The sequence below is a fragment of the Leucoraja erinacea genome, chromosome 25, assembly GCF_028641065.1.
Source record: "Leucoraja erinacea ecotype New England chromosome 25, Leri_hhj_1, whole genome shotgun sequence".
Lineage (NCBI taxonomy): Eukaryota > Metazoa > Chordata > Chondrichthyes > Rajiformes > Rajidae > Leucoraja > Leucoraja erinaceus.
Window position 1 is genome coordinate 29764475 of NC_073401.1, and position 15723 is coordinate 29780197.

A 15723-nucleotide genomic window follows, 5' to 3' on the forward strand; every position below is an offset into this window, starting at 1 on the left:
ACACGTTCTCCCCGTGGGGGTTTTCTCTTAGATCTTCGGTTTCCTCCTACACTCCACAAAGACGTGCAGGTTTGCAGGTTAATTGGCTTGGTGCGAATGTTAAAATTGTCCCTAGTTGGGTGTAGGATGGTGTTAGTGTGCGGGGATCGCTGGCCGGCGCGGACCCGGATCCGGTGGGCCGAAGGGCCTGTTTCCGCGCTGTATCTCTAAACTAAACTAACAAAAAGATTATTGTGTTTTAAGAAGGAACTGCAGATGCTGGAAAAATCGAAGGTAGGCAAAAGTGCTGGAGAAACTCAGCGGGTGCAGCAGCATCTATGGAGCGTAGGAAATAGGCAACAGGCAATAGGAAATAGGCAACGTTTCGGGCCGAAACCCTTTGGGTTTCGTCCCGAAACGTTGCCTATTTCCTTCGCTCCATAGATGCTGCTGCACCCGCTGAGTTTCTCCAGCACTTTTGCCTACCTAAAAAAGATGATTGTTCCCTATAGCGTCAGCATTGAGGTATCTTCCCACCTAGTTTGAAAAGATCACAAGAAACCAGACACAGAACGATTATTTTTCTGAGCGCACTGCTCGTTAAACCTTTAGTTTAATTGCAGGCTGCACGCTGGCATTTAATTTACTTCCTCGCTGACAGCAATGTACGACTGCAGAGGTGTTGGTTCACAGAGGTATTTTACTCAAATTAAACCCCCCCCCCGTTCGCACGTCAGCTCCGAGAGTGGCCCCTGGCAATAAGCAGGTGGGTGGGGAGGCTGGGTGCTGCCTCACCCAAGCCTCAGCACAAAGCTTAAAGGGCCTGTCCCACTTGCATGCGTTTGGCGCGACCAAACGTGGTCGCCTGATGCGTACGGGCACCGTATGGCCGCGCGGGGCCCAGTCCCACTTAGAAGCGCGGAGTTGGTTTATACTCTCTAGAATTTAGAAGATTGAGGGGGGATCTTATAGAAACTTGCAAAATTCTTAAGGGGTTGGACAGGCTAGATGCAGGAAGATTGTTCCCGATGTTGGGGAAGTCCAGGACAAGGGGTCACAGTTTAAGGATAAGGGGGAAATCTTTTAGGACCGAGATGAGGAAAACTTTTTTCACACAGAGAGTGGTGAATCTGTGGGATTCTCTGCCACAGAAGGTAGTTGAGGCCAGTTCTTTGGCTATATTTAAGAGGGAGTTAGATGCGGCCCTTGTGGCCAAGGGGGGTATGGAGAGAATGCAGGTAGGGATACTGAGTTGGATGATCAGCCATGATCACATTGAATGGCGGTGCAGGCTCAAAGGGCCGAATGGCCTACTCCTGCACCTAATTTCTATGTTTCTATGTTGTGCGGGGCTGGCCCCGAGATCGCGCGGGGCTCTGAAAATCTGACAGTGTCCAAAATCTTCGCGCGCCAACGGCTGGCCTGTCTGTACGCAGGCGCATTGCGGTCGCACGCAGCGTCTTGACGGCGTACGCCTAGCGCGTGGCGTTGCGCAATGACGTCACCACCCGGCGTGGCGCGATGATGTCACCGCCCGGCGCCCAAATTCAGTCGGCCCAGCTGATTGGCGAGTATGACGCAAATGACGTCACGCGCGGACTTCTCGTGAACTCCGCTTCCGTCTGGTCGCGCCAAACGCCTGCAATCGCATGCAAGTGGGACAGGCCCTTTAGTGGAAAGGGCAGGTCCACGCCTTTCGAGATTGCCAGCGCTGTCCAAACTCTCCTGCCGTTAACAAAGCTCGCGCAAGTGCCGTGTGGACTTTACTGGATGCGGATGGAAAGAGCGGGAGAACTCGGCCTGCAGGTGGCGCTGCGGTAGAACCGCTGTCTCATGCCGCCCGAGACCCGGGTTCGATCCTGACCACAGGTGATTGTTTGTAAGGAGTTTGTACCTTCTCCCCGTGACCTGCGTGGCTTTTCTACGGATGCTCCGATTTGCCGCCACACTCCAAAGACGTATATGTTAATTGGCGCGGTAAAAGTAAAAATTGTCCCTAGTGGGTGTAGGATAGTGTTAGCGTGCGGGGATCGCTGGTCGGCGCGGGCCCCGTGGGTCGAAGGGCCTGTTTCCGAGCTGTATCTCCAAACTAAATAAAGCACCAACTTTGGATGCATCGAGAAAAATGCCCAAAAGAATTTCACTGTGACTTGTGACAATAATGTATCGATTCATTCATCCATCCAACCTTGCAAATAGAAAGTAATGAAACATATAAGATTGTTAAGGGTTTGGACACGCTAGAGGCAGGAAACATGTTCCCGATGTTGGGGGAGTCCAGAACCAGGGGACACACACAGTTTAAGAACAAGGAGTAAGCCATTTAGAACGGAGACGAGGAAACACTTTTTCTCACAGAGAGTGGTGAGTCTGTGGAATTCTCTGCCTCAGAGGGCGGTGGAGGCAGGTTCTCTGGATGCTTTCAAGAGAGAGTTAGATAGGGCTCTTAAAGATAGCGGAGTCAGGGGATATGGGGAGAAGGCAGGAACGGGGTATGGGTGGGGATGATCAGCCATGATCGCATTGAATGGCGGTGCTGGTTCGAAGGGCTGAATGGCCTACTCCTGCACCTATTGTCTATTGTCTAACGTGGCAATGGGGTGCTGCGTGTGACACAATTACCTGGTGGGTAGCTGGATGGCCAGGAACGGCGAGATGCACCAGGCCAGGTTGACATTGTCCTTCCACTGCTTCTCATTCAGGCTGATGTACTTTGACCTCCAGTTTGCGATGCTGGCTTCTCCCGCCTGGTCCATGGCCAGCTCGGGGGCCGAGAGAGGGTTGTACCATGTGGTGAGACGTTCGATTTCACTCGCCTAAGTATCGAAAGAGAAAGGAATGGTCTTTAGTTCGGCAACGCAGCACGGAAACCGGCCACACCGACTGTCGATCTTCCGTTCAAACACGTTTGCAGCCTACAGTTTTGGTCAAAAGGATTTGAGTATAGGAGCAGGGAGGTTCTACTGCAGTTGTACAGGGTCTTGGTGAGACCACACCTGGAGTACTGCGTACAGTTTTGGTCTCCTAAATCTGAGGAAGGACATTCTTCCCATAGAGGGAGTACAGAGAAAGTTCACCAGACTGATTCCTGGGATGTCAGGACTTTCATACCAAGAAAGACTGGATAGACTCGGCTTGTACTCGCTGGAATTTAGAAGATTGAGGGGGGATCTTATAGAAACTTACAAAATTCTTAAGGGGTTGGACAGGCTAGATGCAGGAAGATTGTTCCCGATGTTGGGGAAGTCCAGAACAAGGGGTCACACAGTTTAAGGATAAGGGGGAAATCTTTTAGGACCGAGATGAGGAAAACATTTTTCACACAGAGAGTGGTGAATCTCTGGAATTCTCTGCCACAGAAGGTAGTTGAGGCCACAGTTCATTGGCTATATTTAAGAGGGAGTTAGATGTGGCTAAAGGGATCAGGGGGTATGGAGAGAAGGCAGGTATGGGATACTGAGTTGGATGATCGGCCATGATCATATTGAATGGCGGTGCAGGCTCGAAGGGGCGAATGGCCTCTACTCCTGCACCTATTGTCTATCGTCTATGAACCACTCACCAACAAGGACAAGAGGCGGAGGGTACGCCTTTTCATGTAGTATTTATGTAGCTGAGTGCCTCTGTTGGTCTTCTTTGACAGGCCTGGGTGGGAGATAAGGGAAGATTTTAATTAGGCAGTGCAGTAGGATGTGGACGATATTATGCACTGGCCTTCCTTAGGCACGTCTGGCATAAGAGTACGATAGTTCAGGATTGGTATTAATACTGTATGGCTTCACTTAGACCGCAGCCACCAGCTAACATGACACACCACACAAAGACATCTACAGAGCCATGCTTCGAGAGAAAGGCCATGCAAAGGCAACTTATTTTAAAACGTTGTATTTTAAAATAATACCACTAATCCCCAGCCACCTTTGCCAAGGGGGAAGCGAGGGCTGTGGAATCAGATGAAGAAAAAAATATTTTTAGATGATGCTGGAAAAATCGAAGATGGGACAAAAATGCTGGGGAAACTCAGCGGGAGAGGCAGCATCTATGGAGCGAAGGAAATAGGCGGCGTTTTGGGTCGAGGGGGAAACTCAGCGGGTGAGGCGGCATCTATGGAGCGAAGGAAATAGGCGCTGCCTATTTCCTTCGCTCCATAGATGCTGCCTCAGCCGCTGAGTTTCTCCAGCATTTTCTGTCAACCCTCTCTATCTTGGGCCTTTCTGTCCCCGTGGCCAGAGTGAGTCCCACCGCAAATTGGAGGAGCAGCGCCTCATATTTCGCTTGGGCACTTTACACCCCAGCGGGTATGAACATTGACTTCTCCAATTTCAGGTAGTCCCTGCTTCCTCCCTCCTTCCCCTCCCCTTCCCAGCTCCCCCCACAAGCCTACTGTCTGCGCCTCCTTCCGTTCTTCCCCCAATTTCACCCCACCCCCCTTCCCCCCCCCCCCCCCCCCCCTCCACCCCCCCTCCACCCCCCCCCCCCCCTCCACATCATATAACCATATAACAATTACAGCACGGAAACAGGCCATCTCGGCCCCAAGTCCGTGCCGAACAACTTTTTTTTTCCCTTAGTCCACCTGCCTGCACTCATACCATAACCCTCCATTCCCTCCTCATCCATATGCCTATCCAATTTATTTTTAAATGATACCAACAAACCTGCCTCCACCACTTCCACTGGAAGCTCATTCCACACCGCTACCACTCTCTGTGAGTAAAGAAGTTCCCCCTCATGTTACCCCTAAACTTCTGTCCCTTAAGTCTGAAGTCATGTCCTCTTGTTTGAATCTTCCCTACTCTCAAAGGGAAATAGCTGGTCCACAGTCTGGTCTCGACCCGAAACGTCGCCTATTCCTTCGCTCCCACACCCGCTGAGTTTCTCCAGCATTTTTGTCCACCCAAGGGAATATATATCTAGTCGGCGTCTACGCATGCAGTGATCACAGGAGGTTGCACGGGGTGGGGTTAATCACACACGTTACAAGATGGGGACAGCACAGAAAGCAGAGGTGCTCATGCAGGGAGCGGCACATCCAACACCCAGCTGGAAAGACGGCACGTCACCTGATTTTTTGGAGATGGTCGACATGCCGCTGGAGAGTGGGTAGGTATTGATCCAGCCTTGCGCAGACTGCTGCCGCGAGCCGACAGCAATGTCAAGGTTGTTCCTCGAATCGGCCACAATTAGTGCAGACAGGTTATTCACGGAGGGGTCCTGGTTGTCTGAGGAACAGGGTTCCATGCGATAAGTTTAAGGCCAGCATTTATTCCCCTTGCTCCACCACAACACCGCAAATAACTCACACGTTCTTTTCAAAGGCAGGAGAGTAGGACGGAGCAAGAGAAATGCATTGTGATTATGTCAGCTACACACAGGCCGTTCAACAGTTCTCGGTCTCATCGACTCAAAGAAACCACCTTGACTTCCTCATAAAAGATAGACACAGTGTGCTGGTGTAACTTGGTTTCCTGGTCCTCCAAAATATTCCAAATGGAATTTAAACTGGAGGTGGTGGAGGGAGGGCTTAAGCCAGAAAGGGTTATTGGGAAGAAAGAGCTACCTTAAATTTAGTTGCATCTGGTTGGGTAACTATGGTAGGGTGGAGACTAATCCATGCTTTAATTGTGCGGGGGAAGAACAAATTGCTGTACACATCTGTCTTGGTAGCCGGGATCACAAATTGGATCGAATGCCCTGGTCTACTGCTAATTGGTTTGGGTTTGGTGTAGATTTTGTAATCTATGTCGAGCTGACCATTTAATATTTCGTCAAAACAGGTCAAACGGTGAGCTTCACGTCCGTCTGTCTTGGAGAGGGTTCCACCCCAGTGAATTCAGAAGTTTGGTAACACTCGCTTCTCTCTCATAGGTGTTAGTAACAAATCGAGCTGCCTCAAACTCAGCGGGTCAGGCAGCATCTCTGGAGAACATGGCTAGGTAGCGTTTCGGGTCAGGACCCTACTTCAGACCGTAGAAAGTTCGAAACTACATAACTATTTTGTGTAAACCACAATCTGCAGTTTCTAGTTTCTACGGGGCAAAGCAGCTAACCCCTCTTCTGCAAATGTTTAAGAAGGAACTGCAGATGCTGGAAAACTCAGCGAGCGAGGCAGCATCTATGGAGCCAAGGAAATAGGCGACGTTTCGGGTCGCCCGCTGAGTTTCTCCAGCATTTTTGTCTTCCCTTCAGCAAACGATTCTTTCTCAAATTTAGCTCTGCCTCAGAGATAAGTCCAGAGCTGCCAAGTTTTGTCAGAGGATTTCAGTATTCTAGCACCTGAAAATCAGTATTTTGCTGAGGAAAGCAGTATTTATACGTGGTGAAAAGGTGTTATTTTTTAATGTGCGGTCATACCCATGTACGAGTACAAGAATGCATAACTTTGCTACCAATTGACATGTAGAAACATAGAAATTAGGTGCAGGTAGGCATTCGGCCCATCACAGACTGCACCGCCATGGGATGTCATCACTGTCTGATCAAGAAACTCAGTATCCCGTACCTGCCTTCTTATACCCTCTAGAATTTAGGACATTGGGCCACATCTAACTCCCTCTAGAATACACAAAACTAGCCTCAAAGGGGTTCTGTGACAGAGAGTTCCAGAGATTCAGGACCCTTGTGTCCCGATGTTAGGGAAGTTCTCCTCATCTCGGACAAGGGGTCACAGCTTAAGGATAAGCTGGAACCCCTTTAAAACTTCCCTAATGGGAACAATCTTCCTTTAGCCTGTCCAACACCTTAAGAGTTTTGTAAGTTTCTATAAGATCCCCTCTCAATCTCCACAGAGGGTAAACCAGGCTATCCAGTCTTTCTTCATAAGACAGTCCTGACATCCCAGGAATCAGTCTGGTGAACCGTCTCTGCACTCCCTCTATGGCAATAATGTCCTTCCTCAGATTTGGAGACCAAAACTGTACGCAATACTACAGGTGTGGTCTCACCAAGACCCTGTACAACTGCAGTAGAACCTCCCTGCTCCTATACTCAAATCCTCTTGCTATGAAAGCCAACATACCATTCGCTTTCTTTACTGCCTGCTGTGTCTTCCACGCACCTTAGTGCATTCATTGCCATCTCTTTGCAAACTGCTGTTTGAACGGCTGCTTCCTGCTTTTAGCACCAGATGATGATGTAGAAGTCATTTTGGAAGCCTCCCTCTCCCTCCCTCGCTCTCTCTCCCTCCTTCCTCTCCCTCCCACCCTCCCTCCCTCTTTCCTTCCCACCCTCTCTCTTCCTCCCTATCTCCTTCCTTTTTTCCCTTCCTCCCTCCCTCCCTCCCTCCCGCTCCCTCTCTCCCTTCCCTAACAGTCTGTGACCCATAGCGCTATGTGTAGATGTCACAGCCTCAGAATTAGAGGACGTTCTTTTAGGAAGGAAATGAGGAGACATTTCTTGAGTGAGAGGGTGGTGACTCTTTGCCACAGGAGGTTGTGGAGGCCACAAGTCAGTGGATATTTCTAAGGCAGAGATAGATAGATTCTTGATTAGAGCGGGTGTCGGAGGTTATGGAGAGAAGGCAGGAGGATGGGGTTAGGAGGGAGAGATAGATCAGCCAAGTTTGAATGGCGGAGTAGACTTGATGGGCTGAAAGGCCTAACACTACTCGTATATATTGTGAACTTGTGAAAACAAAGAAATTGCACAAAAAACATGTTTCCCCAGTGAGTGGCGAGAGTCAAGAGAATGTCAGGAGTGTTTTATTGCCGCATTTGCCGAAACCAAACCATGAAATTATTATTTGCTGCTGCTGCAGCAGATGAAAAAAATCTGCAAATGTTGAAAAAATTCAATCAACGAAAAATGAAAAAAATCATGGATTAAGTCTGCCAGATATCAACGCCAGAAGTCTGGGGTCACGGGAATTCACATTCAGCAGTTTTGATGCCAATATAGTTGGCTGACAAACTCCAGTGATGTGGAGGATAAATCATATGGTGTTCCTGGTCTTCATTCTGCCTGACAATATCAGCTCAAGATGCACTGGCAACCTGCACAGGAAACTGGTGAACACATATACACACACACACATGCACGCATGCACACATATATATATACGCACGCATACACACACGCATGCGCACACACACACATGCACGCACGCATACACACACGCATACACACACACATGCACGCACGCATACACACACACACATGAACACACACGCACACACACACACATGCACGCACGCACACACACATGCACACACACACACACACACACGCACGCACACACACACACACACACGCACACACACACGCATGCACACACACACATGCACGCACGCATACACGCACACACATGCACACACACACATGCACACACACATACGCACGCACATGCACACACATACACACACACGCGCGCGCGCACACACACACACACACAAACGCACACAAACAGGCGCAATGGTAGAGTTGCTGCCTTATAGCACTTGCAGCGCCGGAGACCCGGGATCCTTCCCGACTACGGGTGCTGTCTGTACGGAGTTTGTACGTTCTCCCCTTGGGTCCCCCCCCCCAGAGGTCTTCGGTTTCCACCCACACTCCAAAAACGCACAGGTTTGCTCGTTGAGTGTAAAAACAGGTCATGTTATGGTGCGGGGATCGCTGATCGGCACGGCACAGACTTGGTGGGCTGAAGGGCCTGTTTCCGCGCGGTATCCCTCTATCCCTAAACTAAAGTAAACTTTACCGAGGGCAGGCAAGGGGCGCAAGGCAGCATGAAAGCCAGGGTGTCATTGAGAGTCTGGGCCAACGGCCAGCACAAGTGAGACACGTTGGAACGTTGGCCACCTCCCCCGCCCACAACCGCACCACAACATTAGCAAAACACGCCTGGTCTAAAACATTCGCTACCGGAGAAATCCCGGGCTGAATTCCACGAAGGGAGAACAAGCAAGTTACACCAGAGGTCACTGGCACTTCTGACTTTACACTACAGATGATTATTCCTAGAAGACCACAGCGTACCATTTCTACACATTGAGACATACAGCGCAAACAGGCTGTGGCCCACCGAGTCCGCACCGATCAGTCATCACCCCGTGCACTAGCAGTATCCTACATACTAGGGACAATTTACAATTCTCTCTCTCTCTCTCTCTCTGTCTCTCTCTCTCTGTCTCTCTCTCTGTGAGAGAGACAGAGACTGAGAGAGAGAGAGAGAGAGGGAGGGAGGGGGAGGGAGAGGGAGAGGGAGGAGCTCTCTCTCTCTCTCAGTCTCTCTCTCTCTCTCTGTCTGTCTCTCCCTCTCTCTCTCTCTCTCTCTCTCTCTCTCTCTCTCTCTCTCAGTTCTGAGAGAGGGAGAGAGGATGAGGGAGAGAGAGAGAGAGAGGTGAGAGAGAGAGTGAGAGAAGAGAGAGAGAGAGAGAGAGAGAGAGGCAGTTATAGATAATCATATTATATATCCTCTTTGGTTATTAATGGAATCTCACAAAACAATTGACAATACAACCACAAGCTGCTTAAGTGCCTCAAGACCGAACAGAAAATGAATGTGCATTTTGCGATAAAAATGTTCTTCATGAATGAGCATGGATTGGGCATGTGGTGGTTGAATGTCTGATTAATGAGGCCTATTTATATATTTGCTTTTAATGTTGTGAATGTATCCCACGGGACTGTTGAAATACAGCCACAAAGAAAACATGCTGCACTGGCAGAGGGTACACATTGACAGGGATCACATTTATGGTCGGAGATGGATCCTAAGAGATTAGTTTAGGTTACAGAGATACATAGAAACATAGAAATTAGGTGCAGGAGTAGGCCATTCGGCCCTTCGAGCCTGCACCATTCGCCATTCAATATGATCATGGCTGATCATCCAACTCAGTATCCCGTACCTGCCTTCTCTCCATACCCCCTGATCCCCTTAGCCACAAGGGCCACATCTAACCCCCTCTTAAATATAGCCAATGAACTGGCCTCGACTACCCTCTGTGGCAGAGAGTTCCAGAGATTCACCACTCTCTGTGTGAAAAAAGTTCTCCTCATCTCGGTTTTTAAAGGATTTCCCCCTTATCCTTAAGCTGTGACCCCTTGTCCTGGACTTCCCCAACATCGGGAACAATCTTCCTGCATCTAGCCTGTCCAACCCCTTAAGAATTTTGTACAGAACGAAACAGGCCCTTCGGCCCACCAGGTAAGTGCCGACCAGCGATCCCCGCACACTAACACTATCTTGCACACACTACACTACAATACAATACAATTTATTTGTCACTTGAACCTCACAGAGGCTCAAGTGAAATGTTGTTTCTGCAGTCATACATACAAGAAAAAAAAGACCCAGGACACAACACAATTTACAAAGACATCCATCACAGCGCATCTCCACCTCGCTGTGATGGAAGGTAAAAAAAAAAAAACGTATCTCTCCCCTGCACTTCCCTCTCCCCCCGATGTCAGAGTCAACTAGCGACAGTTTTTACATTTACTAAGCCAATTAACCTACACACCCGTACGTCTTTGGAGTGTGGGAGGAAACCGAAGAGGTGGCCTGTGGGCGGCGCGGCTCTGGCCAGCAGCGGCCTTTGCAGTCTATCCGCATTTTATTATTTTTCTGTCTGTGTTTTAATGTAGTTTTGATGGGGTTGTGTGTGTGTGTGTGGGGGGGGTGGGAAGGGGGGGGGGGGGAAACTTTTTAAAACCGTCCCTGCACTCCCCTGCACGGGTTTCCGTTGTCGTCTCCCCTCCAGGAAGATCTGGTGCTACGAGTCACCGTCGCCGTCGCGGGGGCTGGCCAGTCCGGAACGGGTTTGGTGTGGAGCGCTGCTGCTGCTGCTGCGGCGCGACCGGAGAGTCGGAGGCTCCAACGACAGGTCTGTGGACGGCGGCACCGGGAGCCCGCGGGTCCCTGGAGGGAGACCGCTTTTCAGGGCTCTCGCAACGGCGACTTCTCCCGCCCGAGTTGCGGGGTTGAAGAGCTCCTGGAGCAGGGCCGTATCTTATCTTATCTTATCTTAGGTGGTGGAGCAGAGGCTGAGGACGCAAGGCCAGGCCGACCCTGCCACGCCGGCAGACAACAGGCCTTCACCGTCCGATCAAAGAACCCTGCACTTATAACAACTGGGACTGGCAAACTGGCGACGCTGTACACTGGGAGACTAAAATGCTGGAGGAACTCAGCGGGTGAGGCAGCGTCTATGGAGAGACGGAATGGGTGACGTTTCGGGTCGTGACCCTTCTTCGGACTCGACCCGAAACGTCAGCCAGAGATGCTGCCTGGCCCGCTGAGTTACACCAGCATTGTGCGCCTACCTTCAATTTAAACCAGTGTTTAAGAAGGAACTGCAGATGCTGGAGAATCGAAGGTTACACAAAAAAGCTGGAGAAACTCAGCGGGTGCAGCAGCATCTATGGAGCGAAGGAAATGGGCAACGTTTCGGGACGAAACCCAACAGGAAATAGGCAACGTTTCGGGACGAAACCCGGAAGGGTTTCGTCCCGAAACGTTACCTATTTCCTTCGCTCCATAGATGCTGCAGCACCCGCTGAGTTTCTCCAGCTTTTTTGTGTAACCTTCAATTTAAACCAGTTCTTTCCCACACCGGGACAATTGTCACATTTCCCTGCATACCTGTACGTGGGAGGAAACGGAAGATCTCGGAGAAAACCCACGCGGGTCACGGGGAGAAGGTACAAACTCCGTACAGACAGCTACCCATAGTCGGGGTGACAATAGACAATAGGTGCAGGAGTAGGCCATTCAGTCCTTCGAGCCAACACCGCCATTCATTGTGATCATGGCTGATCATCTCCAATCAGTACCCCATTCCTGCCTTCTCCCCATATCCGTTGACTCCACTATTTTTAATCCTATCTAGCTCTCTCTTGAAAGCATCCAGAGAACCTGCCTCCACCGCCCTCTGAGGCAGAGAATTCCACAGACTCACCAGTCTCTGTGAGAAAAAGTCTCCGTTCTAAATGGCTTACTCCTTATTACATAGAAACATACAAAATAGGTGCAGGAGGAGGCCATTCGGCCCTTCGAGACATTCATTGTGATCATGGCTGATCGTCCCCTATCAATAACCCGTGCCTGCCTTCTCCCCATGTCCCTTGAATCCACTAGCCCCTAGAGCTCTATCTAACTCTCTCTTAAATCCATCCAGTGACTTATTCTTACTCTTATTCTTAAACTGGCCTTATTCTTCAACGGTGGCCCCTGGTTCTGGTCTCCCCCAACACCAGAAACATGTTTCCTGCCTCTGCAGCGTGTCCAAACCCTTAACAATCTGATATCTTTCAATGAGATCCCCTCTCATCCTTCTGTAACCCGGTTCTCCGGCGCTGAAGGCGCTGTGAGGCAGTGACTCTCCCGCTGCGTAGCCACTGTGCTCCAAGCTTTACTTTGCTCCTTACCTGGAGGGATCAGCTGGTTTGAATTGAGGTATTTCTTATCGGAGAACATGGCCGTCCAAAACTTGATCATGATGCTGATGTCCTCCCGCAGTCTCTTCTCCTCCTGCGTTGGATATTTAGGAGCAACGCTGGAAGAGTGTAAGTAAGTAAGTAAGTAAATTGTATTTATATAGCACGTTTCAATCAACCCCCCCCGCCCCAAAATCATGAGAGACCCCTTCCACCCCTGCAACGGACTGTTCTAGCTGCTACGGTCAGGCAAACGCCTCCGTTGCCATGCAGTGAGAACGGAGAGGTTGAGAAGGAGTTTCTTCCCAGAGGCAATTCGGACTGTAAACGCCTATCTCACCAGGGACTAACTCTACAGAACGTTTTTCCTTCCATTATTTATTATGAATAAGAATATGTGTGTTATGATTGTGTTTATAATTTGTTTGGTTGTTTTGTTGTTTGTCTTTTGCACAAAAGTCCGCGAGCATTGCCACTTTCATTTCACTGCACATCTCGTATGTGTATGTGACAAATAAACTTGACTTGACTTGACTTGACAACAGAATCAAAAATGTTCCACTGTGGGGAAAGGCACCAGAAAGGTCAGTACTCTTCCTCTGTGAATCACCCAAGGTCGGGGCCCATCTGCAGCCTCCGCAGCCAGTCCGATGTTTCCAGGCCCTCTTTTTGCCGGGAAGATGGAACTCCAGCATCGGGTGAACACTCCTCAGCGGTTTGGAAAATGTCTGGAGCGGCCGCTTCGTCCCAGGAGACCGGGACACCCGAATTCCTCAGGCCGCGCTGGTTGGAGCTCCGACTCTGGTGACTCTCGGACGCAGGCACGGCGGTGTTTTAAATCCAGCGCCGCGCGCTACCGCCCGCCCGCCCGCGACTGATCGCCCGCAGACACAGATTTCTCCTCAGATTGAACGATGCTGCTTTTTTTTGACAAAACCCCACACACACACACACAGAGACAAAACAACTCTAGTGGTCACCTGAAATAGTCAAAGGCGCTGGAGTAAACCTTCTCTCTCAGTACGTTTCGGATGGTGGTGCTGGAGATCACGTCAGCGTGCAGCAGAGCGAGCCCGAGGGTCAACAACCTGGGGGCGCAAACGTTTGAGTCGTTACGTCTGCAAGGAACTCAGTGGCTGGTTATTTCTTTCTTCTGGTAACGCCACACCCAGTTTGTGTAAGAAAGATGTTTTGTTTACTGTTTTTCTTATAAATCATGCCTCTCTGGGTATCTAAATTTTTAGTTGATTAGGTTACGACAACGGATGGAAGCTGCGTACCAAATCTCGTTGTACCTCCGTGCATTGACAGTAAAAGATATTATTATTATGCTGGTAAAAAGGAAGGTAGACACAAAATGCTGGAGTAACTCAGCGGGTCAGGCAGCATCTCTGGGCGAGTTCGCCCATTCCTTCTCTCCAGAGATGCTGCCTGACCCGCTGAGTTACTCCAGCATTTTGTGTCTACAGCAACAGAGTTGCTGCCTCACAGCGCCAGAGACCCCGGTTCGATCCTGACCTCGGGTGCTGCCTGTACCTAGTTTGCACGTTCTCCCCCCACCGTGACCTGCGTGGGTTTTCTCTGGGTGCTCCGGTTTCCTCCCACACTCCAAAGACGTGCGGGTTTGTAGGCTAATTGGCTCCTGATGGCCCCATAGCAGGAGTGTCCATGTGGCGGGGCTGAAAACTGGAAGTATCCTGAGCTAATTCTGCTGCCACCATCATCTATTGCGACGAGTGATGGCTTCCGCTGATTGTAGGCCGGACCATTACAGCGAGGCCAACATTTGTAACAAGATGGACACGAAAAGAAGAGGCTTCTGTCAAATCAGGACTTTCATATGAAGAAAGACTGGATAGACTCGGCTTGTACTCGCTAGAATTTAGAAGATTGAGGGGGGATCTTATAGAAACTTACAAAATTCTTAAGGGGTTGGACAGGCTAGATGCAGGAAGATTGTTCCCGATGTTGGGGAAGTCCAGAACTAGGGGTCACACAGTTTAAGGATAAGAGGGAAATCTTTTAGGACCGAGATGAGAAAAACATTTTTCACACAGAGAGTGGTGAATCTGTGGAATTCTCTGCCACAGAAGGTAGTTGAGGGCACAGTTCATTGGCTATATTTAAGAGGGAGTTAGATGTGGCCCTTGTGGCTAAAGGGATCAGGGGGTATGGGGAGAAGGCAGGTACAGAATACTGAGTTGGATGATCAGCCATGATCATATTGAATGGCGGTGCAGGCTCGAAGGGCCGAATGGCCTCTACTCCTGCACCTATTTTCTATGTTTCTGAGTGCGTGCAGGACATTGTTAGTGTGCGGGGATTGCAGGTCGACGCAGACTCGGCAAGCCGAAGGGGCTGTTTTCCGCGCTGTATCTATTTGAAGAGCACATACTTGAATCTTGGCCCGATGGCAGCCACGTGTCTGTTCAAAATCCCCTTCGAGCCTCCGACATTCAAGGAGAGGGAGCGTTGCAGAAGGCTTCCGAAGATCTCCACTTGGTCCGCACTGCAGTATTTGGCAATCTCAAATCTTTGCACCAGAAACTAAAGGGGAGGTGCGTAAAAATGAAAGCGTGTGATCATTGCGCTGTGGGCAACGGTGAAGGAATGTCTAAACCTAACTTGCAGCGGAGTAGATTAGATCAAAGATCCTACAGCGGAGCAAGATTAATCGCTCGAAGAAAAAGACCTAGTACGGTCATGGGCAGATTCATGGGTGATTTTCGGCCCCATTTCCGTAACCGGCTTCCATCTCCGCACCAAAGATCCCGTAGCGGAGCAAAGATACTAGCGCGGAGACGGAAGCCGGTTTACGGAAACATCCTCGTAAAAATAAAAGTTCTTTGGTAAAAATCTTCTCCTCATTTACAGAATTATAATTCATTAACACAAACTGTTCCCCCACAAAACGTTGATTACACTGCGAGTCGGGTCGGGTCGGGTCGGGTTACGGAAATGGATGAAACAAAGGCCCACGTTCCGCTCCGTTGCGTACTACACGTCAGCCCGTTGCATTTAGCAATGGTGGTCTAATTTGCTCTGCTAGAGGATCTTTGGTGTGAACTGCATTGAGAAAACATGGGCATGCTATTTAAGAATTAAGCAATGCCATTGACGTTGAGCCAAGTCAATTACGCAGTAATGCCTTGCGGCTGCTTTGATAATACGGGTGCCTTAGAATTCCTAGACTATCAATGGGTTTCCAGCTGATCGCCGACCAAACCACAGAGAGTTACCCTTTAATTATAACCAGTCATCTGGTATTGGTTCTGTTGTAGCGGTACCACATGTGGTGAGTGAACTGTTGCTTCATCCACACATACACGCAGGTTTAGTCCTCTAACGTAATGTCAATGCTGCCAA

The 15723-nt window shown here is 49.8% G+C and overlaps 1 protein-coding gene across 1 annotated transcript in view; it reads right to left on the reverse strand.

The window, feature by feature from the left end:
• The window catches only part of pi4kab (phosphatidylinositol 4-kinase, catalytic, alpha b), a 114166-nt gene that overhangs the window by 16465 nt on the left and 81978 nt on the right, over positions 1-15723 (reverse strand). The window contains exons 34-39 of the mRNA XM_055655413.1: positions 14753-14904; positions 13338-13445; positions 12349-12476; positions 5043-5201; positions 3542-3624; positions 2602-2795 (exon numbers count right to left, since the gene is read on the reverse strand). Coding sequence (XP_055511388.1) covers positions 2602-2795; positions 3542-3624; positions 5043-5201; positions 12349-12476; positions 13338-13445; positions 14753-14904 — 824 coding nt within the window. The remainder of the gene's footprint in view (positions 1-2601; positions 2796-3541; positions 3625-5042; positions 5202-12348; positions 12477-13337; positions 13446-14752; positions 14905-15723) is intronic.